The sequence below is a fragment of the Haliotis asinina genome, chromosome 16, assembly GCF_037392515.1.
Source record: "Haliotis asinina isolate JCU_RB_2024 chromosome 16, JCU_Hal_asi_v2, whole genome shotgun sequence".
NCBI lineage: Eukaryota > Metazoa > Mollusca > Gastropoda > Lepetellida > Haliotidae > Haliotis > Haliotis asinina.
Genome location: NC_090295.1, coordinates 20549792 through 20577015, shown reverse-complemented (window position 1 = coordinate 20577015; position 27224 = coordinate 20549792). Strand labels below are relative to the sequence as shown.

General features: G+C 39.2%; 1 protein-coding gene across 6 annotated transcripts in view; it reads right to left on the bottom strand.

Annotated features, from left to right (window-relative positions):
* Positions 1-241: 241 nt before the first annotated feature.
* The window catches only part of LOC137268852 (uncharacterized), a 67612-nt gene continuing 40629 nt past the window's right edge, over positions 242-27224 (bottom strand). For 2 of the 6 annotated variants that reach the window (XM_067803422.1, XM_067803424.1), the window contains 5 exons: positions 12003-12732; positions 7571-7736; positions 4631-4768; positions 3565-3685; positions 242-2781 (listed from right to left, as the gene is read on the bottom strand). In XM_067803422.1, the coding sequence (XP_067659523.1) occupies positions 802-2781; positions 3565-3685; positions 4631-4768; positions 7571-7736; positions 12003-12606 (3009 nt within the window). In that variant the 5' untranslated portion in view covers positions 12607-12732 and the 3' untranslated portion in view covers positions 242-801. Of the gene's footprint in view, positions 2782-3564; positions 3686-4630; positions 4769-7570; positions 7761-12002; positions 12733-26536; positions 26874-27224 lie in introns of those variants that run through there. The other 4 variants (XM_067803419.1, XM_067803421.1, XM_067803420.1 and 1 more) reach the window with 3 other exon arrangements.

The window sequence follows — 27224 nt, the reverse complement described above, 5'->3', positions numbered from 1 at the left end:
GAGTGAACACGCTGTTTAAAAATACAGTCTCATTTCCTCCATCAGGCAGCTGGGAGGGATTTTTGTCAAGAATTATTTTGATTTTCAAACACAGCCATATATATCGTGTCAGGTTTTATGTGCATCCTGACATTTTGTGTATCTCCAAACAGCCAGGTGACTTATCTGCAAATATTCGCCAATACGGAGAGCATATCCGACAATCAAAGAATACCAAAATGTGCACTCAAGAAAATCCTCATTTTTTTTTTTTCAGCGTGCCTTTTTGGGCAATACTGATGGAATCTTATCACTGTGACAGACACAGAAGGGTTTACACTCATGGATTAAACTCAGCTTTTAGTAAGTGCTTCACCAACTGAGCCAACCAACATCCATGTGCAGAGAGCATGGTTCCCCTTTCCTACCAATAGTTTAAGATGCAGGTGTCTGCAAAAATATGCAAAGCCAGCAATTTGGAAAGGGCTATTTGTTTTTGCAATCTCAAAAGGTTGTTTCACAATGAGGATATTTTGAGTTCACTTACATGCACATTTGCAAAGTTTTACCAGTTAGACACCTTGTGTCCCTCTCCTATACTACATCAAGCTGCATTGATGACTGTTGCCTCAACTCTCCACATTGTTTCCACAGTGGGTTGTTTACCCTTTCCCCAAGTTTCTGTTGGATTTAGATATATGTTTGCAATGTAATTAATATTGTCAATTTCAACTGAAGCTTTGGACTGACCTGCCTCCCCTCAGCCCCCGTGATTGTCAAACAAAAAATAACACTCCTGAAAATGGCCACATTGCCACAATTTCAGACATTTTTCAACATTTTCTGCAAAACTGGGCACTTCTTATTCAATGTTTGTGGGTCGTCGCCCTCATTCATAGTGTCTGTTTCATTCCTGACTAGGTGACCACTCTCCTCTCCCCCTGAACCCGCCACCATCCCTTGAGGCCATGACACTCCCAGCATGCCATTGGCCATCTGACCAATGGGCACATGTGGCTGTAAAGTGTTTGACACAGAGCTCAATTCTGGCTGGCCGATTGCAGCACTAGATACTGTTACACTAACACCTTCTTCTGTAACCTCTGCCTGACGAGAGGCTTTGGGGCCTGAGGCTCCTTCCACTGATGAAGTGTCTGGAGGACGTTTTAGGCCAGAGTTCATGAGTGGCAAGTTTGGAGTGTCGGAAGCAACACTGCCTTTTGAACTAGAATGCTGCAAAGATGTAGATTCTTCAGGGAAATTGTCACGCTGCACATTTGAATCTTCTTCCTCATTCATGTTTTCGTTTTTCCTAGCAATTGCGTAAAGTTCAGCCTCATTTCGGACAATCCACTGATTCTTGGCAACAGATATGATTTCAACCTCCTGATCACCAAAAAGGAGGAAATTTTTCTCATACTTAGGTTTTGAGGTCTGGGTGGCCTCTTCAGGGACTTTTTCACAAGATTTCATTTTTTCTGAGGATTTCGGTTTTTGAACAACTTTCTCAGGCAAGTTTTCCACAACCTTTTCGATAACTTTGTCAGCTACTTTTTCTTTCATAATTTTCTCTACTTTCTTTTCTTTGGTTTTCAACACTTCAGGACACCTCAAGTCTTTATGAGCTGCCGATAAATCTAATGGAGCACCTGCAGAGCCGTCACCCGGGATACTTTCCATCGTTGTTGCAACTGCAGTTGGTGTCCCGGGCATTCGCCAGCCAGCAGCTGCAGCTGCTGCTGCAGCTGGGAAGGGAAAGTAACCCATCATCACATTAGGTGGTGAAACTGTTGGGAAGCGAGTAACTGGAGCTGCCATTGCACCTGTTCCAAGACCACGGTCAGGGAGGTTGTAGTCATAAAGCACTGAACTGAACTTGTCATACTGAACTGTAGAGTACGCACTCACCATTGTACCGTTGGATGGGACTCGGGGCAAAGTGGGTGTTCTGGTTGTGTTCGGACGACTGAGATGAGAGGGATCAGATTTCTTTTCATGAGATTTGGGACGTCCATTCGGACTTGCAGAAGTCTTTCTGGGCGATGTCTTTGGTGATAGCTTAGAAGCTGGAGGTACAATTCCTGCACTTGAGACAGCAGCAGCTAAAGGAGACATGTCAGATCCAGGCGATATGGCAGCCAGATCACTGGTGCGGGACAAGCTCATCAAAGTCTCGGCAATGTTAGCAGGACTTAGACTTGAGGAATTGGGAGTGGCTGATCCAGATGTTATCTCCTCTTTGATCTTCTCCACAGGTGCCTCCTCATCCTTGACCTCCTCTTTACTACCATGGGACACCAGTCCAGCCTGAACTTGAGCAAGTTTGGAGATAATGGCCTGAAGACTTGGCTGGCTCTCTAACTTGCCCTTCACACCTCGTGAAGCATCTACTTGCTTGACAGTTGTGTCTGGGGCTTCTGATACCTCGTCCACTGCACCTGGTGGAGTTTCTGAACATGCCTTGTTTTTCTCTGGAGACACTTCTTTCACCTTCTGAGACAAAACTGATGCTGAGGGGCCGTTACTGGATGCAGCAGAAGAGACAGTAGGTGAGACTTGTGATCTGGGAGTTGTCTCCCCTGGGTGAATGTCGTCTGTGGCTGTCATAGAGGTTGTAGGAGAACTGGTCTTCTCTGGAGACAGGAAAGTTGAAACTGACGGGCGTCCTGGACTCTCACTCTTCACATCCTTGGATGCGATGGCAGCTGGGGGGAAGCTGCTCGCAGAGGGTATTCCCGGCATCTGGACCATCAGTCTCTGCATGGTCTCTGTGTCCACCGAGATGTCTTCTGCAAGCGATGGCTGAAACCAAGACAGGTGTATGTAAATATCATTTATCATAGCAACACAAAATATTGCTAACCCTTTATTCAATTGTCTGCAATATCCTAGATATAGCATGAGGGTAACTGATTCTGGGCCAGCAAATTTTGAACCTTCAAAGAGAACAAACGGAAAAACTGATACAGGTACTTTGTTGCTTATTCAATCAACAGTTTAAATCAGCATTTATCAGAAAGGAGAGTGAGTGAGTGAGTTTGGTTTTACATTGCTTTTTGCAATATTCCAGCAATATCACATCAGCTTACTCCAGACATGGGCTTTTACACATTCTACACATGTGAGGAATCAAACTCAGGTCTTCAGGCCAACAAACAAACTCTGTAACCACTAGGCTACCCTACCGCCCTAACAGATGGGAGGATGCCCAGTCTGATGCGGTTAGTGAATTATTCATATTCCTCATCCAAGTAAAAGTATGCTTCTGACAAACCACTAGCATAATCAGTATGAATTTAAATCCACGATCATAAGTCTTGGGCACTCACTCTCAGATCTCTGAGAGGACTCCAAATTTACCAGCCCAGTAACTGAACAGGCTGGTACCCTGTTTCACAGGTAAAACAATCTGATCACGAATACACTCTAAGTGACTAAAGCCTTATTTAACCTCAAATACATTCTGGACACAAATATTGCATACATTAGTGACTTGCAGTATCATCCAACTACATGTCACATGAATAACTAGGACCCACGACAGAGTACACGATGTATCTCATCCCAGCTCCCATAACTACTCACATCTCCATCATCATAGTTGTCGTAGCCGCGGCGGTGGAGGATGGCCTTATCACGGATGATACGGTTGATAGAGCTAATGCTAGGAATGTTTTTCTCGGTACAGATGCCATCAGCAATCAGTCTGGAAACACAAAAGTCAAAAACAAGTTATAGAGTGAGTGAGTGAGTGAGTGAGTGAGTGAGTGGGTGGGTGGGTGGGTGGGTGAGTGAGTGAGTGAGTGAGTCTAGTTTTATGCAATATTCCAGTTATATGGGGACATGAGCATAGATCTGCACAACTAGCAACTGATGAAATGTGTCATCCAAGTCAGCAAGCCTGACCATCCGATCCTGCGCCTTTCGTTTGACAAGCAAACACCTCAAAAATTGGGTTTTCCAATGAGGGCATGTTTTACACCACAGTGAGCATCATTCATGCAAAGCTCTTGATTGGGTAAACAAGTGGCCACAACATGAGCAAAGATTCATTGGTTGTGTCACACTGTACCCAGCAATATTCAAGCTATATGGCAGTGGTCTGTAAATAACAGAGTTTTGACCAGACAATCAAATGATCAACAGCATGACCATCAACCGACACAAATGGAACCAATTCAGCAAGCCTGACCACCTGATCCCGTAACGACAAGCATGGGTTACTGAATATCAGTTCTAACCCAGATCTTCACAGGTGCTTGAACAAAGATCCAGACTGACTCGTGGCATGCAGTGAGTCTGGTAACAAGCACCGAAACAGGGTCATAAAATCAGATCTGTGATACATATTGACAATATTTCATATCATGGTACACAGAAATTGGAACAATGTTGTGTACAGGTAACAGACTCACTTTTGTGCGGAGCCAGTGGGTTAGGCAGCTGTCTTTGTGCGCTGGTGACACTGAGGGTGTGGGTTTGAATCTCTGTTGGAGTGAGTTTAGTTTTACGCTGCTTTTAGCAATATTCCACTAATGTCATGGCTAGGGTACACAAGAGAACCCTTTTTGAAACTCAACCCAACAAAAGTACTAGAATGTGTGCTCTACAAAGAAAATGTATTTTCAAACATGACATATGTTGGACTCACTTTTGTCGTATTTCCCATGCAAACATTTGTGGGTTTTCTGCCTTGTATTGGCGAACTCGGCTCACAACGTCAGGTGTAGTCACTTTCGGTTTGCTGCCCCCGATCTGTCCAGGGTTGATGCTTCCAGTCTTTCGGTATCTGAAACATCATGAGTAGCGAACTATTTAGTCATTAAAACAAATGTTTCTTGCTACACTTTTCAAATTAACTTTTTCATAAAATAGCTTTCCTGTACCAAGAGTGGACACAGCACCTTAGTGTTTACCTTAATCATCATACTGTGCAAAAAAATCCATGTTTGTCTACATCATATCAAGAGCCTTAGAAAAGATTAAAGTTAGTAGAAACATGTCTTACAAGCCTAACGATAAGGTATACATTAATTTATTCTTTGGAGAAAAATGTGTTGCTCCTGCAAGCTGACCTAGATTGCATATTTATTGGGTTAAGACATCAATGTTATTAAGCGTTGTTCGCTGTGAATACAGCCCTTTACTTGATAAGTATATTTTAAAAATATTGAAAATACACTTTCTTTTAAACTAATCTTAATTCAAACTTTGTCAAAAATAAAATAATACAGTACCATTTAGTAAGTTAACCACTGACTGGAAAACATTTTCACACATAAATTATTTTCTTCACAATGTGGTCTTTTATCTTTTACATTATGAAACACCTAATTCAATTAGACAGGAGTGGTTAATGTGACATGAAACCTGTAGTTAGTCTTTATGACAGATGACGTCTATACTCCATGCATTGAAATGCCACTTTTTGCCTTCAAGCAGACATCAAACATGTAAAATCTGGTGCGTCTGAAAATTGTATTTTGATCTGAAATGATATTTCCGTCACGCTTCACGCGTATCAAGCTGTCTCCTGTCTAGACATTTTATTCTTCCTCTTATCAATGATTAACACAATAGCTGGGGACGTAATGTGTTGCGTCACGGCATTCCAGCACTGGTGCCCTTCTATACATAGCTGAGGTTGTCAATCATGTATGTGGGAAGATGATTGGATGGGGGGGGGCTACACAGAGTTATCTCCCTTCAACCAGCCCCATCATCAGGGGATATAACATTGGTCATGCTTGTTTGTTCTTTAACACCATAATATTCAAACTATATGGTGGCAATCTACAAAGAATAGAGTCTGGACCAGACAACCCAGTGATCAATAGCATGAGTATCGTTCTGCGCAACTGGGATACAATGACATATGTTATATAAATACATACACTGCATTTATGTCTCATAATGACGATATATGTCAAAAACACTTATTTGAAAAACTTCCCACCACTGTCAAGGAAAATACTCACTCAATTCCTCAGTCAGGTGACCAGAATATCAGATATTTCAACAACACTAACTGACTGATATCAAGAAATGTAAATTATGGGGTGATTGTCTGGATTCAAACATATCCACTGAAAGAAAACCACTACCTGTCCCCTAATCCACCTAATTGGAACCTACCTAAAGGAACCTGTAACATTAAATCTCATACTTTTTAAAACCTGTCAGTTCAAATCATATTTCTCATAAAACTACTCACAATCCATACTAATTTCAAGTACAACGTATGGATCTAAAAATATACTGAATGCTTACAAATCCTGTTTGCAGTCTGCATGAGATATTTCCTAAAAAAATCCAATTTGATGCACAACGATAATTGAGAAATGAAACTGAAAACTAATTCAATTTTACTTTTTCACGTGTTAACATCAACATGTTGTGAGGACAACACATTTTCCCATAATGATATTCCACTTTTGTTTCATTATAGAACAACAGCACCGCACAGACAATACACGTTTCCAATCCCACTAATACCTAAATCCTGTTGCTAATTCCACGACTAATAAGCCAATTTGTCGCTGACTTGACATCACTAGAGCATGCTGGGAGGGAGCCTGGGGCGCCACAGCCTGGATAGCTTCATGCTAGTTGAACTCTGGTTTGACCTGACAATGACCTGGGTTACTGTAAGAGGTCGTGGTTGGGACCATGGCGAGATTAGATAAACAGTTTATCGCTATTGTAAACGTGACCCGCATCGCTGGAGTCTATGCAACACATGCTAATCGGTGCCAGATTTCTACCCCAGTATGGCTGCTTCTTGGTGTTTTCCAGTTGATGAAATATGTATTTGTGATTTGTGAAATATTATAAAATGACAGCAGATCTATATTGGTAAATCGCTTTGAATCAAAAACACACTATCGATATCCCTAAATATATTCTCATATTGATTTATTTAGCATCTTAGAATAAATTACAAATAAGAACCAATAGAGACACTGGCTTTAAAATACATTTGTTTTTGACAAGTGAATACATTACAATGTTTATATTAAAGTCACAATCTTCAGTAAACATGTTATTTAAATAAGCTGAATAAAATTCAATAAATATATTTAGTCGCAAAATTTGAATTATTTCAGTGTAACTGTAATGGTGTGATTTGAAATGAAAGTTAATATTATTTTAATTATCATGGATAAATCTTCGATGATTACAACCAAAAGTTATTTTCAAAGCTAGGATTGGTCTCCACATCTAGTGCCATGAGTAACACAGCATAAAACTTAATTATGGAATACTGTCAGTGTCGAGTGAAGTACTTGAAAGCTTTACCATCAAATAAATTGCATTATTTCAAACAAGTTCATGCATTTATATGAAACTATTTCACTCACTTGTTTTAATTAATGCTTCTCAAAAACTGGAGCTATCAAACAAAATGTAGGAACAAAAACAACACGCTCTCTGGCTTCATTACCAGGATTTTAAAAAATAGATAATTGATAAATATTTTCTCAAACTGATATAATTTTCTGACTTGTGAAACAAACTTATTTTCATCCAGGTTATCTCATGGATATATGAAAATATTTTCCAGCTGTTCACCTGTGACTGTCAGACTCACCGATTTAGAATTTTGCTGACACAACCATGGGATACTTGCAACTGGCGACTAATCTCACAGGGACGAATCCCTTGCAGTGCCAGTTGAAGGATTTGAACGCGAAGATGGTCGGGAAGGGGGCGGCCATTTGTAAATTCGCGGCCATATTGGTTGACGTTGCGACCACCTGCATCAAACATGGATTTCCCTTCTAAATCACATGAAAAAGGAAATAAGAATTATCTTCCTGTTTTGAAAAAAAACATGTTCAGCAGTTTTGTTAGCACATGGGGTGAAAAGTGATTACATGTATATATACATTGCACAAAGCTTCAAATACTGTGTTGACCAAAGAAAGAAAAAGCACCATCTCACTACATGCAACAGAGTGCCATCTTACGAAAAGCAGTTGAGCACCATTTTAAGACGAGCATAAGAGTGTCGTTTTATGACAAGCAGTAAGTGCTGTCTAATGACAAGCAGTAGAGCGCCATCTTATGACAACCAGTAGAATGCCATCTTTGAAAAGCAGTATAGCACCATCTTACGACTAGCGGTAAAGTGCTGTTTTAGGGCTAGCAGTATGGTGCCATCTTACAACAAGCAATAGAGCACAATGGTACAAGCATAAGCGTGACATCTTATGACAAGCAATAAATAAACCGCCATCGTATGACAAGCAGCAGGGTGCTGTTTTATGACAAAGAGTGGAGTGCCACTTTTACAAAAAGCAGTTAAATACATAATTTCACTGAAGGATGCAGTAAAAAGTCAGGATTACGTCATCATTTTGCACTAGCATATAGTAAAAATCACAAGCATATCATATTGAGGACACAACAAATTAACTGAGCTAGGATATTGGTTTAGTCGTTTTCAGCAATATCTCAGCCATAAGATAAGAGACATGAGAAAAGGACTTCACACACGGTACCCATGTAAGACATCGAACCCAGACCTGCAGTGTGACAAGCAAACCCTTCAACAATGAGGCAACTAATGCTGCTACAAAATTGTAAAACCCCATCAGATAACATGTTAAGATTTCCTGAATGCTGTCATAATGTGTGTACCATTATGTATCATTCAAAGTTTAACCTTGTCAAAATGATGTTCAACAACTTAGAAGTATTTAACCCACTAAATTTAGGATAAGTTTTGCAGCTTAAGTAAGCTCATAGTGCAATCTGATACTCCACAAGCAGAGAAACATTATAGAATAAAAAAATCCCTTTTACTGTCCATTGAAAAAGTGATAAAAACCAAACTTCCACTTTCTTTGCATGCATTTTTCATACTAAAGATTCAGACAGTTTAGGATATGAAAGAGGGAATATTATGATATTAATAAATTAATATTATGTACAATAGTCATTAAGATTAGTTATTAGACTGTCATCTCCAACTAACTAAGGGAGATTATTATTACAAATACTTTCAACAAGACTGTCAGTTTTTGTCTCCTAAAATTACATTTAAAAAATGGTTGAATTGAATTTGATTTTTCTGCAATTCATCATACATCAATCAAGGGGAGTATTATCATTCTGTAGCTCACCTACAGTTCTTTCTGTCATATTTACAGAAAAAGGTTGTTAAGGCATGCATTTCTAGAATTTGAAACAGAATAATTACAGCTTTATGATCCCAGAAATCAAACTAATCATGTCTTGAAAGCATTGAATGTAGATCAATGTTAAATGAAGATATAAAGAAAGATAAGATAAATTACTCCCATAAAATTCTGCAAAATGTATGCTAAATGCATATTGGGTTTCATTATTTTATACTTGCAAACATGGCTGGGAAAACTGAAACAGGATCATGTGTAATTATCACCATTATATGTTTTGGGTACAACATATATCCATTCGATATTGACCAGTTAAATATCAACTAAATCCCCTCACAATCCTTTAATATATATTCAACCTATGGCTAAGAATGCATTTGAAAACCTGATATTAATACATCCTGGCCAAAACAGCATAAGTGTATTTTCAGATGTGCAATTTCAGAAATGACATCAAACAAGCTGTTAACCTTTTCAACATTCTCATGTACAGTGCCGAAAATTGAAGCAGATAATTTCAAGGAGATTTTCTTCGAAAGTTAAAAAATCATTGTTGAGGTTGAACCAACACATATTCTACCGATGGACTTGGGCATTTGTTAGAGAAGTTTTCATCAATCAGAAAGTCGAAACATTCAATTAGTTCTATAGAAGTAGTATCTGAACAATTTGAAGCACCAAGTGTTATTTTTCAGAGTACTAAGCATGGCAGACTGATATAAATGGATCAAGTGATCAACAAAATTATATTAAGCATTTTTCAAAAAAAGATTATATTTTTCAACTAAATCCCATCTCTTGACCCCTAACCTGGTATTAGAATTTAGAGAAAAATTCAGAACTGCATCTGCTGGTGTGTTGCCCTTGGTAACACGTGACCCTGGTGCACTTACTGAAAGTTGTGATAAACTGAACCTCCACATTCCTCACATGAACACAGTGTCGTCTGTCTAATGATATATGTTGTATCCATGTGCTACACCATGCAGAATAAAAATGCACGTTGCTAATGTGTCGTTGTTTTGCAATACCGTATTCATAGTACTTCTGCACCCTCTTCCAGAAGCCACCCTCATAAAAATATTTTTGTTTTGCAATACTGTAATCACAGTATTTTACCACCCTCTCCCAGTATGCTATCCCTGTGGAAAATATGATTGCATTGCAATACCGTATTTATACTGTTAAACACACTCTCCCTGTAAGCTAACCCTGTCCAAAGAAGTTCTCTTTAGGAATACCGTATTCACAGTATTTTACCACCCTCTCCCAGTATCTATCCCTGCTGAAATTATGTTTGCACTGCAATACCATATTTATACTGTTAAACACACTCTCCCTGTAAGCTAACCCTGTCCGAAGAAGTTCTCTTTAGGAATACCGTATTCACAGTATTTTACCACCCTCTCCCAGTATCTATCCCTGCTGAAATTATGTTTGCACTGCAATACCATATTTATACTGTTAAACACACTCTCCCTGTAAGCTAACCCTGTCCGAAGAAGTTCTCTTTAGGAATACCGTATTCACAGTATTTTACCACCCTCTCCCAGTATCTATCCCTGCTGAAATTATGTTTGCACTGCAATACCATATTTATACTGTTAAACACACTCTCCCCATAGGCTAACTCAGTTCAGATACAAAGTTGCCTGTCTGGTTTTCAAAAATATAAAACTGCAACTGCCATTTCCAACTAGAGCAAATTTCATTTACTGTTTTTAGACATTGCAACGAACTACGTATCATTAACACGTAATGCACCGAGTTTAGGTAAACTGAAAGTACATGTGATGTGATTGGTTACAGCATGAACTGTCCTAGGCATGGTTTGTTTGTTCTTATTCATTTCCGTCTTCAAAAACATTTTACATTCACTACTTGATAGAAAATTAGTAACAATGTGTTTTGTTTATTCGAATGTTTGCTTCGTTTGTTGTTTAACATGACTCTCAGACATTTTCCTCTTATAAAAGGGCAGTTTGAAAATACATGTAATCAAATCTGGATCAGAAAATCCAGAGATTGACATCATTTACACAGTTTTGAAATGATATGTGCTCACCAAGTCTGACCATCAGATCCAATTAGTCGTCTCTTCTGACAAGTTTCACAACGGCCAATTCCAACCCAGATATTTACAGATATGAATTTGTATGTATAAGCAACAGCAATAAGAAAATCTGAATGAATTTTGAATTTAAATAATGGCTTTCTTGACAGCTGCTTACACCTTGGCCAAAATGAATTTGGGCTGCACGTCAAAACAATCTGTCAGTCAGGCTGCCTAAAACACATGTACTTTTTGTTCTTCTGCAAAATTTGTTTTGATTGTTGAATTATTATTTAGGATGATCATTGAGTAATAACCTGTTTGGACCAAAGAATAAGGAAATAAAAACTAAATTGATCCTGATCTTTTCATTGTCAATCTTATTCAGTGTCAAATCCTTAACTCTAACCAGAAATCCTTACTTAATATGTGAGAAAGTGATTTAGGCCTTAAAGCAGGTAATATGTAAGAAAGTGATTTAGGCTTTAAAGCAGAAATGGCAGTCTTTTTTTGTTTAAGAGTCAAAGAACGCCAAAACTTGAGTTCGATTCCAAACATGGTCACAGTGTGTGAAACCCATTTCTTCTGTCTGTCAGTCAGCAAGTTGGACACACATATTTAACAGCAATATATCCCCTTTTCAGAGGTGGCTATAGTTTGGGCCAGGCAAGCCAGTGTTTGACAGCAAGAGCTGGTCTCCATACCTTTAAAGCAAAGCCCACTTTCAGATAACCACACACTGTGTCCTACTAATATACATATTGCTAACTCTTACGAGCGATGATGCGGGGGGCCTGTTCTCCCGAAGACACAAAGATTGCACACACCTGAATGTCGGATTCTCCCATCTCCCTTCTTCTTCATCATGTCTTCCAGTTCTTCATCAGTAAATAGGTTTTCATCAAATTCCATGCTATCATCAGATGCTGTGTCTGCAGTTGTCTCCCCTGTCTCAGCTGTACTCTTTCCCCGAGGACGCTCCCGTTCAGGAAACGCCATTCCGCCCAACTGGTTTGCTTCATCCGCTTGTTCTGCTAGTCTCGCTGTCACATCAACTGCGTTCAACATCTGTTGATGTTGTTGCAGCAACATCGTCTGTTGTAGAAAGTGTAGATAGGGCTGTGGAATCACCAGTGGAGTACCTGGCACTATTTGCCCACTTCCATTCTGCTGAATCATGGACGCCGATAATTCTTTGGATTTTTCTCCATCAGGTGATTTTAATTCTTTTGGCGATTCGACCCGACTGCTGTTACCTAGATTATCTGGTGAAACTGTTCCAACAACTCCATCTTGGTTCACAAGAGGTGAATTCCCCTCGTCATTACTCTCTCCATTTCCCTTTCCTGTAAGAGAGTTACCTCCCTTTTCATGACTCTCCTGTGTCTCAAGTTCCTGTTTAATCTGCATTGTTTGTGCTTCTGCCGGCATAGTCCATCACCATAGCACAGCTATATACTGGTTGCCACGTCACATTGTAAACCTTCCCTTCACAAATCACTCATTTCGTCGCTCACAGAGACATGTAGAGTGAAGACATTTGATTCTGTTCCACGTCTGAAAAGAACAAAAGACAAAATGTGATTTCAAAATTCCAAAGCACACACAATTTAAACTAAATCAGGGAATTATGTTAATGAATGTGAAAATTACATTAAAAATTTCAACTTGGATATATATTCACTCAAATAAACAGCAGAAGAGACTCTATCACGAAAACAGAACAGAACATGCTATTTTTTCACATGAGGTAAATCTGTTAGGACAATTTTCCTGCAACATAATTTGAAATATAATCAGAAACACCACTACTCAATAACACTTAAATAATAATAATAATAATAATCTAAATTTGATTGTTATCCAAAATTGGTTTACTTTACAAATGACACTTAGATCATTCCTCTTCCAGTGACTGAAGAATCATAAGTAGCAGAATCCATTACAAAACACAAATAGATGTTGAGCAGCGGAAATCATCCCGTATCTCGCTTGCTCTTTTCATGAAGCAAGTCTCACACACAACTGGCAATTGCTTATTCGCAAAACAATGAGTATTCACTCAAACACATGTGAAAATGACAGTTTTCACAGAATCAGAAACAGTAAAAAAATCAATGCATGTGTATGCGTGATTGAACAATTGAAAGTGTCGTAACGAAATTGGAACCGTCGATATCGCCAACAACATACCATAAAGGCTACCAGAATGTCAGTGAAAATCCATGAGCCAATAAATGATGCAGAACGCGGCCGAGCTACTTTTGTCGGTTGACGTGAGTAACGGCATCAACAGTGAATTCCATCATGTATGTCAAACAAAGTATGATTAACTCTCCCATCAGAGTTCAACATAACATGCCTAGTGAAAATTTACCACTTTGCCTTAAAACACCCAGACCGAAAGAAACGCAACAGGGGTGCTCCACTTCAAACCATGGCAAACACCAAGCTTGTCAAACACCCGATTTTAAGACCAAACCTTTTCTTTCCAGCCATCCAAGCTTGAAATAGAACAAAACCCATGCCAAGCTCATAATATCAGAGGCCATTTCATTGCAAACACTTGAGTCCTTCATGAAATGATTATTACTGAAAGACACGGTTCCGGCTTGGTACACTCAACATTATCAAAAGCCTACGCAACGTGCAGAAACTGAAAAGAATGACGAGGACTGAAGCCATGCAGATGGGGTCTGTGCTCTCAAGGCGTAACATAACACCATATCCCTTCCTTCTCTTCGTCACGGTCACCAATCACCAATGCCTCCACTTCATAATGCGCTATTGAACAAGCTCGGTAAGCGCTTCACGGCTGTGCTCAATGAAACTGGATCAAAGGCGGCCATATTTATTTACCTGCACTGCTTGACAGTGCTCAGCACTAGTGCGTGGCCAAGCCATGGAAGCTGAATTCAATACAGGTCAATGTAAAACTGTATCTGGCGACAGCATTCCTCAACCAATGGACAAATAAACTACATCGGTGTCAACACCACTGCCCCAGTGCGGCTTCCACAATGCCAGACAGTAATTAAAACCAAATACATCATAACACAATTGATGAACTCTGAATATATTTATCATTCTATTATTATTAAACTGAAGGTGGTTTCTTTGTTGTAATTTCTCCAGGCATTGTCTCAGCTCCCATTACCCTATTAACTAGACTTGCACAAGTCTCTATGGTAATCACTAACAGTTTAAATGATAATTTAAAGAAAAATAAAGAACAACTGGGGTCCTGTCCCCTAAACTGGATTTGCCTCTGTAACAGATAAAATTACTATCCATGGGTTTACCACTCAGTACTGCCTTGGAAAAAAGCTTTGGTCTAACATAAGAGACTTTTCGATGGCATGGAATGAATAAGTTACAATATTTGTTTACAAATTACAACAATATATTGTCAGGAGGTTTATCAATAGACATGGGAATGAACAGAGATGAGTAAAGCAAGATGCCAAAAACCTCATCGTTTTTCAGGTTTTACTGTGAAATATATGTAACACTAAACCTTATCATACACACAGTATTTACATATACAAAACATGGTCAAGACAATCTACTGTTTAGTTAGAAACAGAAACCCACCAAATATCAGTGAAACAAACTGGACCACTGGGCTATCCCAACAAAGCAAGTGATGCACATTTATGGCAAGGAACACCAGAAATGGACATCATGCATTTGACCCATGTGGCGAATTGAACCCAGGTCTTCAGTGTGATGAGCAAACGCTTCAACCACTAAGCTACAGTACCACCCCTAAATTGACTGGACATGATCACATGTCACATGAATATTTTTGTTACATGACTGAGCCAGAATTTTCACAGCAATGATCACAATTAAGATCCAAGACAGCTGTCAAATGGATTAAAAAGGACATAGCAAATTTATTTCCTTATCAGAGGGGTCACATATAGATCTGAGAACATTCTCATGAAAATTATGTCTAAATATATGTTTTATATCTGATCAAGTTATAGAAAATCATCTGACACAAGAAAAGAAAACACATCACTGAAATATACTCAACAGCAGTTTTAACAATGGTTGGCAAATCCCTGGCCTTTTCAAATAAGATGAACATTTAAGATCATTTAAAAGTCAGGGAACTAAGCCTGTGTGCAGAACACAATTCTATTAAAGTTTTTGGGCAAGCTGAAGCCCCTTTTTGGTGTCATTTGTAAGATGCCTGAACACTGTGCAAAAACATACTTCATTCATAAGACAAGAATCCTTCACTGGTTTCATAAAAATGTGATTAATAGCGAAACACAGATGTTTTCATAAGAGACATCAGTTTGTTTTATTCATACTTCAAACATTCATAATCTTATATACAATGATATGTCTAACTTATGACAAGAAATAATTCATCAAACATTTACTTGCCCTGAGAGATCAATACAGAGAAAATTCTAAAAAGTTCACATTTTAAAAAACCTAAAGGTAATGAACACTTTAGTTAAGCCACTTCTGCTTGACCCTGTTACCAGTGAAAGCCAAGTTACCTTTGCAATGATCTTACACAAGTTGTAACAATAGAAAAATGAATTCCAACAGGGCATTTTTTCCAATATTTGCTGCACAAACTGGGCCAGAAAATGACTTCGGAGCAGGTCTTGATGAGTGAGTTTAATTTTAAGCTGCTTTTAGCAATATTCCAGCAATATCATTGGACACCAAAATCGAACCTCACACATGCAACATCAAAAATAGGTTGAGTCCTGATACCTTGATATGAATGTGCACACAGAATGGTCATTCAGAGTCATCAACTTCCAAACAATTCAGTCTTTCACAAAAATATTTCAATTGATCAAGTAAATCAGTAAATGACTGATAGCATCTCACCATCAAAAGGAAGATATGATACAACAGATGACAACTTGTTTGGTATATTATGACCCTGTCATCCATAAATGATATCGCTCTTATCATTCATCAGTTTGTAAACCGCTATTCAAACATATCACATTTCAGCATCACTGTCCAAAGAAAAGGTATTTCTTAAACATTCTGATCAACACAACTACTAACTGCACATTTGCATTGTACTCGCTTTAGTGTCCATGATAAACTCTGGCAGCATCCTTTTCACACCAATCATAATTAATGGAGGTTAATGCTTTCTCTGCTTAACGATTTCCTCGACATTTTTACGTGTTTCAGCCACAGTGAATATGCCTGGAGATTATCAAAGCAGGTAACACTACCTACCTAATGACAAACTCTCCATCCCAGTTTATTGATTTTGAGATGTCGCTGGATGTACAGCCCGAACACAAGCTAGTACTACCTGTTCACATATTATGCACAGAGGAATAAAGATGATGACACATATAATGGTAAACGTCCAGACGTAAGCTGATAGCTTGAGAAAGTAATGATCGTGCTTCAATACACCAGTACCACCTAATCGGAAAGGGAGACAACTGTTTCAAGAAATGTCAACGTGAAAATTTATTTTCAGACAATTTACTGTCACTGATTCAAATCTACAGGGAAATTCATTTACAATAATTTCTATTCCAGGATATTCAGCTGTAAATTTGACATAGAAAATTGCCATGTACTTACATTCCAAATTGTGATAAACTGTACGGTGACTCAGCTGAGATTAAACCACGGGTTGCAATCACTGTACGCCCATAGAATCATAAACCTATCCTAGATTCTACATACTTCCTTTGACAATGGCAGAAAATCGCACAATCGCTCAAGTGTGAATGGGCAAGGATGTGCGATTCCCCCATTTGTTTTGGCCCACTAGACAAACAAAGCTTTTTCTTGTTTCCACGTAAACGAAAATACACTGAGCAAGGCATCCTCTGTTGAACGACTGTGCAAACAGACTTGTTTTAACATAGACTGAGTTCGCAGTTTCACTTCGCTGACCTCGAAAAGACTCTGCTTCCTAACGGACGAAATAATTGATCTGCCCACTACAGAAATGCAATAATTGTCGCACCTGAACAATGCTGGCTATATTGTTTTGTAATCATTGGCACTGCATATTTTACAATTGTCTTTATCTACAAAACATCGAGATAGATTCTTGCTTTATGTCTCACTATTGATTTCCAACACCTTCGACAGTTGCTATTGTGTGACCACCATACACACAGGATGGCTCTGTCTTCCAATGACTCCTATGTCATTTTTTAAATGATTCAGTTCTCCCTGTTTCAACACGGGCAACCGATAATGTTACAACATGAATCCTGGAGAGGTTCTTGAGTCTTGTCTCACAGCCAATTATGAAATGATTATCAAATATTAACGAGAAACAAATTCACAGCCAAACACAAATGCATCCCAAACCAAAGCAACTACAATGCTAATTAGACTTAAACGAGAAATTCAACAGATTCTAAACTGTACAGAGGGTTTTGATTTTTCCCTGTACATTGCTATGATCGGAATGAAAACATTCAACTTTCGGTTAAAAAAATCCGCGAACAAAGCCATAATCGATGTACCCAGTATATCTTTATGACAGCTGACTTTTTAATTCTTGAGTTCTGCCTAAATATGTTTTAATATACAGTATGTAAAACAAATGCGAAGAGATCACAATCTTCAGTTCATTGTAACTAGTTTACATTCATGTTTTGACTAAAAATGGGAAGCAAGTGGCAATGACAAAAGAGAGAAATTTGTTACAGTGAGTGAGTTAATTAGGTTTTACTCCACTTTTACCAATATTCCAGCAATATCATGGCCAGGGAAACCAGAAATGGGCTTCACACACTGTACCCATGTGGGGAATTGACCCTGGTCTTCGGTGTGAAGATCGAATGCTTTTTCCACTTGGCTATGCAACCAACCCAAGTTTCTTACATTTTCAACACAAGTGTGAGTGAACGAGTGTGTTTATGCCGTAAAGCAATTTTGCAGCTATTAATGGCAAAACACACAGAGAGCATTAAAAACATTCACAGGAAAAAAACAAATAACATTTGATACATGTATGCATACAAACCCAAAGAAACACAATTAATAATTCAACCTGAAACAACACTTCATCCATCTCAACACAAACATTACCCATCACGTTGTAATCATACCTATCCCCAAATCTTCAAGGAACACTAACCCCACTTAACAAAATGACCCCACCCCTTCACCAGGCCCTGAACTCCCTTCCCATCCTGTCTACCCCTTTTCTCCTCCCCTCTCCCACTCCCACCCCCGCCCCCACCCCCCTCTGCTTGCCTCAAGTGTTCCCTCTTGACTTCAAGGCGCCCTTCTTACACCAAAGGGCACCTGTCTTTCTTCCTGCTCAGTCAAGCGCGTCCCCTACACCTGGCCTTGTCCACTCTCGTTAGCACTTAACGGTCCCCTCTCATTGTTCCCTCCTCCTCTCTGTGTTATCTATTATGGCCAAAGTCCACTTACATCATTAAATCAAGTCCTCTCTTTGTTGGGGATCTCTCACCACTTAATCACATTCAACATGAGTGATAAACCCACTCCCTGCAAATTAAGCAGTTTTTGTGTGTATCTGACCACTAGCTTCCTGTATCAGGTGCCATTTGTTGTTCAACTTGCTTCAGGATAATGAACCCTATTTGTTGTACAACTACCTCCAGGGTAATAGACCCTATTTGTTGTACAACTAGCTCTAGGGTGGACTATTTAAAGATGGACACCGATAATCAACAGCCAATAAATTCTGTGTCTTAACTCAGTACCTATTTTACAATTATTTCCATGTTAGAAGATGACATGACAAAGCACAAAATGAAAGATAGAAAACTTTCAGGTGAATGAATAAGAGTGCGAAATTAATGCTGGACCGCTTCCTCGATAAAAAGTACAAATGTCTCCATTCAAAAAGATGATCAGATGACAGAGGGGGAAATGTGCCTTTGAAAACTGTCAATGTTTTCACTTTTACCTTAATACCTCAATTTTGAGGCCTCCAATTTGAGGTCAGCCCTCTCCTTCTTTGCTCCAAGCTGGACATGGGTTTTTGTACTTCTTCCTACTGTTTTACATAAATCCTCCATTTTGTGGTCTGCTGAATGAAGTCAACACTCACCAAGATGGGCACAGGCTTAATTCAACTTAACCTGTGTTCTCTAATCAGCTAACACAAGACCATCATGCATGGAAGAAGGTCAGTCCCCCAGGACAAAGGTGTTCTAGCACCACTAATTGAGATCAATCAGCTCCAACCAGCTGACAAACCTGGCCATGTAGAAATGGCACCTGCTTCAGTCGAGTCGGTCAGTCATTACACCCACATTGGACAATGTAGAAACTGCTGCCTCAGCTACGAGGTCTACACAGGTCTGTCACACAGTTCCTTAACCACATAATTTTGCCTTTCGTGTAGCCATTTCTGCAGTGCTAAAGCCTTAAGTGAAGCATGTGCAGATTTCCTCAAGTTTTGTCAATTTAGAAGGAATTATTGTTTCTTTTAAAATGACACATATTCAGCATTGGTCGATGGAAAGGGGATTGGATCTGGGTGGATGGGTCACCTGTCACAGTAGACAGTAAACTACTAAAACACATCCAGCTGTTTACTTCAGGCAGGTCCTGTTCTTAAAAAGCAATCATAGCGCAAGGACTGATTCAGACTGAATAGCTCACAATGTTATGTGTGTGTTAACACAACAATATTTGAGTGAGTGAGTGAGTGAGTGAGTGAGTGAGTGAGTGAGTGAGTGAGTGAGTGAGTGAGTCATCTCAAATGTCATTCTTGTTATCACTTCCTCTAGTCTGAAGCAAAATTTACGTAAACAATCAAAAGTCTGACTTGCATTGTTCTTAACAATTTTATTCCTTCTTGATCTAAAAATTGTCAAGGGCAAATTATGGTGAGAACACAAATAACATCTCAAAATGATTATTGAGTATGGACTGACCTTTCCAATTTTTTCCATAAGCCTATTCACCTAACAAGTCATCAAATTCCATGAAGCAAGTACCAATATAAGGCTGGCCTTGGACTTGAATCATAATTACAACACAGGTCAATGTCTGGATCAGCCAGTCAGTTAAAGGTCCTTCCAAAGCATAAATTCTTCAATCCACTTCGTTCATACAATCCCTATTTTACTTGCTTCTGTTCACAACTGTTTACTTTCATCAAATTCACCTTCAAACCAAATAATACATATTTCCACTGCTTTTCACGACTCATTCCAATTATATCTTTTGAGTAAAACTTTAAATCATTTTCTTACAATAATTTTCTCCAGCATTTAAATAAATAAAATTATTTTCCAATAATATCCCATTTTGTTGTCGTATAAGTACTCACATAAAAACAATATGTTCTTTGACATCTTTTGAGACGTAAATGATGCAAAGCAAATGCATCACAGGGTTTTATCTCCACACAAATGCATCCTAGAGCTTTGTCTCCATATGAATGCATCCAAGAGCTTTGCCTCCATGCAAACCTGCATATATCACTGACTCAGGGATTTATGTAGTTATGTTGAGATACTGATATCCAACACAACATCTCTGGCAAGTTTCAGTAAACCGGACTTAAATACTTCCCTATTCAATCTGTTATAGTTATATCTGATTTTATGTACTCAGAGAGTAAATATTACTTTCTAATAACCATTTTATGAAAGAGACTTTAATGTCTCATAATTGTTACACTTATACCTTATTAATATCCCAGAGCGGTATTTAGATAAGCAACATACAGCTTGTTCACCAATCTGCTTCAACTTTTGCAAATTAATCTATTTAAACCAATGCTTCGTATTATGTAATGCACTGAATCAGATGCTCTAATTTATTTAACTATACAAATTTAGGAAATAAGAGGTTTAAAAATAAACTGATGATAACAATATTTTCCAGGGATGTGATTATATGTAAGTTTCACGAAGGGATATCTATCATCATACCATGTCATGATTTGATTCCTATCACAATATCTACTTTTGTGGCATCATTGCATAAATTTAGTTACATTTTGAACATTAATATTCCATAATTTATAATTTTCCATGAAAGGATAAACCTTTATATTCTCAGAGATTAACAAGTTCTAATTTCCCATCTTTGTGCCTGGAAACTAATCATTTTTAACTCTCAACATAATAAAACCTGATACAACTGCAAAATGTATCTGACACATAAACATATTTAAACCGATATGCTCATACCTAAATATCGATGCAGTTTTAAAAGCATCACTGTATCATGGCATCCCTAGTATTTCCTTGTTTGCTTGCCTAGGGCATATGGATCACCCATACATCTCTGCTATCAGCATCTTGTTTAACTTACTGCTATTGTTTGCCCATATGGAGTCAAATTGTGCAATCACTGTTTTTAATAATGTTCTAATTATCCCAGGCAGAGAATAAACCCAATTTGGCCTGTTACCTGGCATGTCACCTCAGCCTAAGATTATTATTATTATCTGCCTACCTGGACAGAACAAAGCCTGACGAGCACACACCTGTCTCCCTTTATCTGGGGAAACAGCTGATATTGCCAGCACTTAGGGAGGGGTGGGAAGGCAAGGTGGCAGGTGTGAATGTGTTAGGAGGAAGGTGAAGTAGAAACATGAAGCCGGGGTGGGGTAGGATGGGGTCTCATGTGAGTGTGGTAAGGGTAGGTGTCAGTCTGTTGTGCAGACCCTGAAGCGAATATATCCAAGAAGCCCATGTTTAGAAAATGTGGTAATTTCCTTAGCTTCTGAAAATGAAGAAAGTCTCAGGGCCCCATTTCATTAAATTATTTTTTTTTTTTACTATGAACTGATTTCAGTACAATATGTTCATTTAGAGACTAGTTGTAGTCTAAGCAGGTGTGAGTAGGGATTGGTATGCATAAGTGATTCTGTGGTGGAAGTATTGTCAAGGTAGAGGTACGAGGTGGGAGGTAAGGTAGAGTTAGTGAGTCTTACTTAATAAGATGCTGACAACAATAGTCAGTGAATGAGTGACTGAGTGAGTGTAGGTTTATGCAGGTTTATGCAACATTGCAGCAGCATCACTGCAGTGGACACCATGGGCTTCACAGATTGTACCTGTGTGGGGAATATCAAACCCGAGTCTTTAGCCTGATGAAGAAATACTTCATCGACTAGGCTACCCCACCACCCCTCGGAGAGGAAAGGTAGAGAGGTAGATGGTAGTGGATAAGGCTAAGAGATAGAGGGTAGAGTAGGATAAGATGGGACTGTGGTCAGGGATGGAGCATGGTTGGGTATTGCGGGAAAGTATGGCAGCTGAGGCAGGGTTGGGCATTTTCAGTGTGACAGTACTGTTTTACACCACACTTTTAGTAATATTCCAGCTGTATTACAAAAGGAAGGGACATATAAAATTGGCTTCAAACATCGTACCCAATCAAAACCTGCGGTTTCTGTGTCGTGAGCAAATGCTTTAATCCTTATGCTACCCACCAATCCTGGGTGTAGCTGGAACAAAGCAGAGTGAGGTTGCACCAGAATATGGGTAGGCAGTGTAGAAAAGTGGGAGGGATGTAGAGATGACTGGCTTCTGATGAAAGAGGAACCAGAATACAGATGCTGTATTCAAAACATCAAATTTCAATCTTTTGAATTTTCAAGAAAGGTTTCCAGTGTCTGATTGTCTTGGAGTACCTTGACTGCACTGTGAATAATGTTCCATACAAGGAGATGTTACAGAAGAATTTCACATGTTGAACACACAATACTCCAAATATAACACAGACACAACACAAAGAAACATATAGTACTTCTTTGGGAACTAACTCTGGTCTGAAACATTTAAAGTGAATGCCTTCACCACTGGACTAACCCTATGATTCACTCCGTGAGTGTGAGTCTGTTTTTACACCACTGTTACAAATATTGCTGCAGTATCACAGCAGGGGACATGAGAAATGGGCTCTACACACTGTACCCATGAGGGGAATCGAACTCATGTCTTCAGTGTGACGAGCAAATGCTTTAACCACTTGGCTACCTCACCACCAAACCCTTGGTGAGTGAATGAGCAGCTGTTTCATGCACGGTTGGGGTACTGACATATTTGGCTAACAAAGCAAAAGACAACCCTCTCCCAAATTATCATTTGATTCAAAGTTGCTGGGCATCTTTACTACTTCAGGGGACATAACTCTTACATGTTTGCTAATGTTCTTTGGTCATGTGGGCTTCAGCTCATTTAAATCAGAGGAGTCCAAATGTACTTTATCTGAGGTCAGCAGTGAAAAAACAAACAAGCATCTATACAATAAAAACCAGGCCCTTAACCAAAACAAACAGCTCAGCGAACCATAAACATTGTGCAAACCATGGTAGCAGATGCCAAATTGCAGTTACTCAATATGTTTAATCCTTGACCCAAATTCTCTTTCTATTTATTCACAAAGAGCAATCACCAAATATTATGTAATATTTATCAACTGTGCAAAGCTGGATGCACACAGTGTTCAGGGCACAGTGCATCCTGCAAGCCCTGCACACATCACTGCAAAGAGCGCTGCACACCTGATCACTGAGGCATTTAGTGCAGACTGTTTCATGCATTGACATGTCACTTAAACCTAGGAACATACACAATTCAAATATTAATAATTCCCCACCCTGACATGTATGTTTAATCTGGCTGATCATGAAAGGTGGCAAATCATTGATTTTGACACCATTCCATTCTGTTACCTAAACCTTTATTGATGCTGTGAAAAATCAGTGTTTGCATTGTCAACGTTGAATTTCTTTACAACTGCTGCAACATTTTGATGGTTACATGACACCATCAAACTTCCTCGCTGAGTCAGAACTGATAGGGTGAACTGAGGTGTAACACTGCTCTGAACATGGTGTCAGTTTTATCAGGACAGCCTTAGACCAAGGAGGAAATTCTTATGTGATAGAGGCTGTAAATATTTCCTACAAGTGAAAAGTATCATCAAAACTCTAGCTTCAAACCTATGATTAGATCCTTACATATCTAAGGGAGAGAACTCTGCACAAGTAAAGTGGACAACATGGATAAAGCACAACAAAAGAAAAACAAGGAGGAAATCCAAAAGTGATAAAGGTTGTAAATTTTTTCCACATAGGTAGAATATGTGAAGGCCATTTCTGATGTTTCCCCATCATGATATTGCTGGAATATCGCTATAAGCAGCATTAAACCATACACACCCACTCACTCAAGTTAGCACTGAGAAGCTTGTTGGGCAATCCATTCATGACTTGAACAAGTTCATGAATAAAATATGTTTAAATGAGGTAAGATTTAATTCCAAGTTGTGATTTGCTGCACAGTGATTGAACAAAGTATGTCATTATACCACATAAGCAGTGATGTTTGCTCATGATGTTGATCACATGGTTGTCTAGCCAGAACAAACAATGCAGCTTACAACAGCACCAAACAACATTCACTCACTGACATTTTGTGCTGACTTTGTTCTCTTCTGAGAAATATCATCAATAAGACATCTGAGCAGGCAAAAACCATCAGGATCATTCTAGCATGAGCGAAACAATACTCTCAACACTGCTTTAACTATTCAAAGCTGACCTTTTAAGTGAAAGAGCACATCCATCCTCAGTGAATTCATTATGAACACAGCTCGAAATTAATTGCTTATGTAAATCACCACCCTGACCTACATACCAGTCATGTTAGTCTAGCATGTCCGTTTCTTACCAATCAGAAACAAACATGGATTAATCGTCACTGGCATTATTGAATGTAATACATCCAGATTGTTTGAAGAAAAACAAATTTTAGGAAACAAACTTTCATCCTGCATCTACACCCAACCCTACCTCCACCCATTTCTACACCAGACATTAAGTCCATCCAGCCCTACACCTGACACTACCCCCAACCAGTCCTACAGCCGACATTACCATCGCCCAGCCATACACCAAACACATCCTCCATCCAGCTCTGCACCCGACCCTTCCTCCACCCAGACCTGCAACCTACCCTTCTTCCATCCAGCTCTGCACCTGACCCATCCTCCACCTAGCCCTGCACCTGACCCTACCTCCATCCAGCCCTACACCTGACTCTACCTCCATGCAGCCCTACACCTGACACTTGCCCCATCCAACCCTACACCTGAGCCTACCTCCACCCAGCCCTACACCTGACACTACCTCCACCCATCCCTACAACTGACACTACCTCCATGCAGCCCTACACCTGACACTTGCCCCATCCAACCCTACACCTGAGCCTACCACCACCCAGACCTACACCTGAGCCTACCTCCTAACCGTACATGTGACACTTCCCCTACCCTGCCCTACACCTGACCCTACCTCCACGCAGCCCTTCACCTGACACTACCTCCACCAAGCCATGCATGAGTCCCTCCAGCCTTTACATAACTTGTCTGCCATGCAACTACGGTATTTGGTGACAAGAATTTAAAAATGTCAAAAGCTAGCTTGAACTACTGCAACATCATTGTCCAATATCGTCCTCAGTGACATATTATTCATTATATTTAACATCAAATTAACAAATAAAGTGGGGTGGAATCCCTGATCCTTGCTTCTGGAGTATATGAATCTAAGTGCTCCCTTTCATTCTACTTTTAACCATTAGTTACGCCAAGGACTCCTTGACTTCCTCATTTGAGTTCCAGCTCTTTCATCACCCTTACTGCTCCATTTCAATTGCATTCCTTAAAATCACTACCTATAAATACATATCCTTTCATTGATACAATGTGATGGAGACAAAGAGGCTGAAGTTAATTTTAAATTCCTCAAGTACACATTCTTGTGAGGATGCATAGAACATAAGGTAACAATTTTTTTTATTTTTACATGCAAGTGTGTGACCCAAACATTCATTAGTATTTTCCAACCAATATTCATTTGTGAAAAAAATATTTTAAATGCTTCTTTTAAAAACATCAAACAATAAATAAACCCAGTTCAACAGAGATTACATATTTATTTTTAAATACAAGGAATTTTTAAAATAATGGTTTTACATTTCAGGTCATTACTCACTCCTTCACTTTCCCTACCCACATGTAACTCCCTCCCCTGTATCACATACTCTGGTCACCTTGACAACACCTCTTTCTTCTTCCCACCATCATTTACTCCAGCCATCAATACATTTAGACAGGAGACTCAACTTCCACACTTAACAAAATGGACTACACCTTCAGTGGTTCAAAGACCCACATTTGTTTAGGAAATAGGTTGGCTGTAGACACAGACCCTGTACCGAGCTTCGGGGTCACATGGAAGAAATCATCTCCTTGTAGCCTGGCATTGACACGGTGGCTGGGCTATTCACACTGATATACACAACCCCAGCCATGATATACCTCAGGAAAAACACCAGGAACTGGGGAATAGGCAACACAGACGGCTTTACCACATACTTACCCAACTCCACCAGCGACAGCGGTTGAGTCAGTCAGTTCATCGAGTGTTGTCCTTGTTTCATGGTTCACACTGGTTTTACCACACACAGTATCTTATCTCACTCCCGTCATTGTTATACATCCAGAAGGGGTGAAAAATGAACGAAATTTATATTCCATCCACCACAGACTCCCTGCTCTGGCCACGGCTAATTCTGTTCTGGGGCAAAACAAGGATCTGTGACTATCAGCCTGAATGATTAAGAATAGCCAGTCAGGCGGGACGCCTAACATTTGGTCGTGCGAAGGGTTAAGGCATGGATAAACATACCCTACACAATGCAAGAGGCTCTGTTAGCGAGAGAACCATGGAAGAGGGTCAAGATTACATGCACGCTGTGTCAGGGCACATCAGCCATTGTGTTTAAATATGTCCATCTCGTAGTAGAGGATTAAATGCTAATCTGTTGTCTATTAAGTTTACAAGGTCCATACAATCTGGGAAAGCAGGCCATTGTGGTGTCATGTTTCACACAAAATGGACTGACTTTTTCTAAATATTTCAGTGAATTTCAGTGGCTATATGACAATAATTATACCACAGAGGTATACACAAATATTACAAAATACACTTGACAAAATCAATTAGGGACATTGGCATTTTTATGACTGATATTTTATCAACGTATCAATGAATACATATATCATTA